This window comes from Eurypyga helias, unplaced genomic scaffold (genome assembly GCF_000690775.1).
Source record: "Eurypyga helias isolate BGI_N326 unplaced genomic scaffold, ASM69077v1 scaffold21814, whole genome shotgun sequence".
In the NCBI taxonomy this organism is placed as follows: Eukaryota; Metazoa; Chordata; class Aves; order Eurypygiformes; family Eurypygidae; genus Eurypyga; species Eurypyga helias.
In genome coordinates this window covers 8,399-9,907 of record NW_010247142.1, presented here as the reverse complement: position 1 = coordinate 9,907, position 1,509 = coordinate 8,399, and the positions used below count along the sequence as shown (strand labels likewise).

Below are 1,509 nucleotides of genomic sequence, written 5' to 3'. Positions count from 1 at the left end.
CTCCTGCTGACTCGCTGCCGGAGCCTCAGCCCTGCCGAGGGTTTCCCAGGTGCCATCCGACCCCCTGCTCGGATAACCCAGCGTTGTGTCCGGGGGGAGCGATGGGGATGTGCACTCAGCCTGGGGGCACCCCGAGCTGGCAGGCTGGACGATGGCTCCTTGGGGCACCCTTTCTCTCTGCCACAGCCACTGTGACAACCCCGGTCTGCGGTGGTGGCACCTGGGGTGGGCTTGCAGATGCACCCGCGTGTTGCCACGCTGTCCGTCTTCCCACATCTGGGCGTGCGTGGAGGTCCGAGGGGCCAGCTTCCTGCCTCTGGCCTTGGGGGCCCTTCCTGCCCTGCCAGGAGAGGCTTCGTTAACCCCTGGCTTTGTCCCCAGACGAGGAGTGGCCGGAAGCGGAGAAGGCTGAGAAGTTGGCGAGAGGAGCTGCTCTGAAATGGGCTTCAGGGGTCTTTTACCGCCCTGAGAAACTGGAGGGGCTGGGGCAGTACCGGAGCCGAGAGACGCAGAGGAACAGCTCCATCCAGTCCCGGCTGAAGGTGGGTGTTTGCCTCAGCCCACCTCATGGACACCCGCAGCCTCGCCGCCTCCCCAGGCAGGGGTCCCAGCCAGGGTCCCCTCTTCTGCACCGAGTCATCGTTTTTCTTTTTTTCCCTACTTCTGGCAAAATCTTGTCCTTTGGCTGGCATTTGGTGGGAGAAATGCAATAGTTTTGGGGAAAAGATCTGTTGAACTCCCTCACCTACCCCTGGGCACTGTCTGAAGTGTTAAAATGAGTCTCCCGTGTCTCCGACCATCCTTCAAAACCACACCAAGGGCACATCCCATGCACAGGAGCGAGTGCTCCCCATCCGCGTCCCATCCCAGCACTAAAAGCTCCCCTTCCCCAGGGCTGGGAGGAGCCCAAGAGCTCCAACCTGACCTCCCTGCAGGAGAAACACCATCCCTGCACACATCCATAAGGGCTGTCCCTGGCCCCGCACGCACCTCCCTGCTCAGGGAGACCCTTTTCAGATAACCCGAGGGTTCAGTCAGCCTGAGCACCCCAACCTTCTCCTGGTTATTTTGGAGATGGTTGCTCCTGTCCCGAATGTGGATGAATGGTCCAGGAAGCAACTTGTTTTAAGTGATATGACCTCAGAGAAAACAACCTGTTTCTGGTGATGCCGGGTAAAAGCTCTCCTTGGCACCGGGAGCCGGGAGTTCAATGGGCAGACGTGGCACGGAGACGTGCCAGTGCCACTACAGGGCTGGAGAAGATGGAAATCCATTTTGGAGGAGGGTTCATGTGGCTGCTGAGGTGCTTCACCCCCTTTGTGTGGGGCACACAGGGGCACTCTGGCCTGCAAATATTTGGCAGAAGCACAGTAAACTATTAAAACTGAAAGGCAGCATCTGGTTACTGCTCACCCTGCTGCCTTGGTCACCCCAAAGCGATGCTCTTCTCCCACCTCCTGTACAGCAGCCATTGCCCCCCGTCCCATAAATAGTCGCTGTGACTCAGTT

General features: G+C 59.0%; 1 protein-coding gene across 1 annotated transcript in view; it reads left to right on the top strand.

Moving 5' to 3' along the window:
- Nucleotides 1-377: 377 nt before the first annotated feature.
- Nucleotides 378-1,509, top strand: part of EXOC3L1 (exocyst complex component 3-like 1) — a gene marked incomplete at its 5' end in the record, with an annotated part of 7,602 nt that continues 6,470 nt past the window's right edge. Inside the window, 1 exon segment of the mRNA XM_010150652.1 lies at nucleotides 378-542. Coding sequence (XP_010148954.1) covers nucleotides 378-542 — 165 coding nt within the window.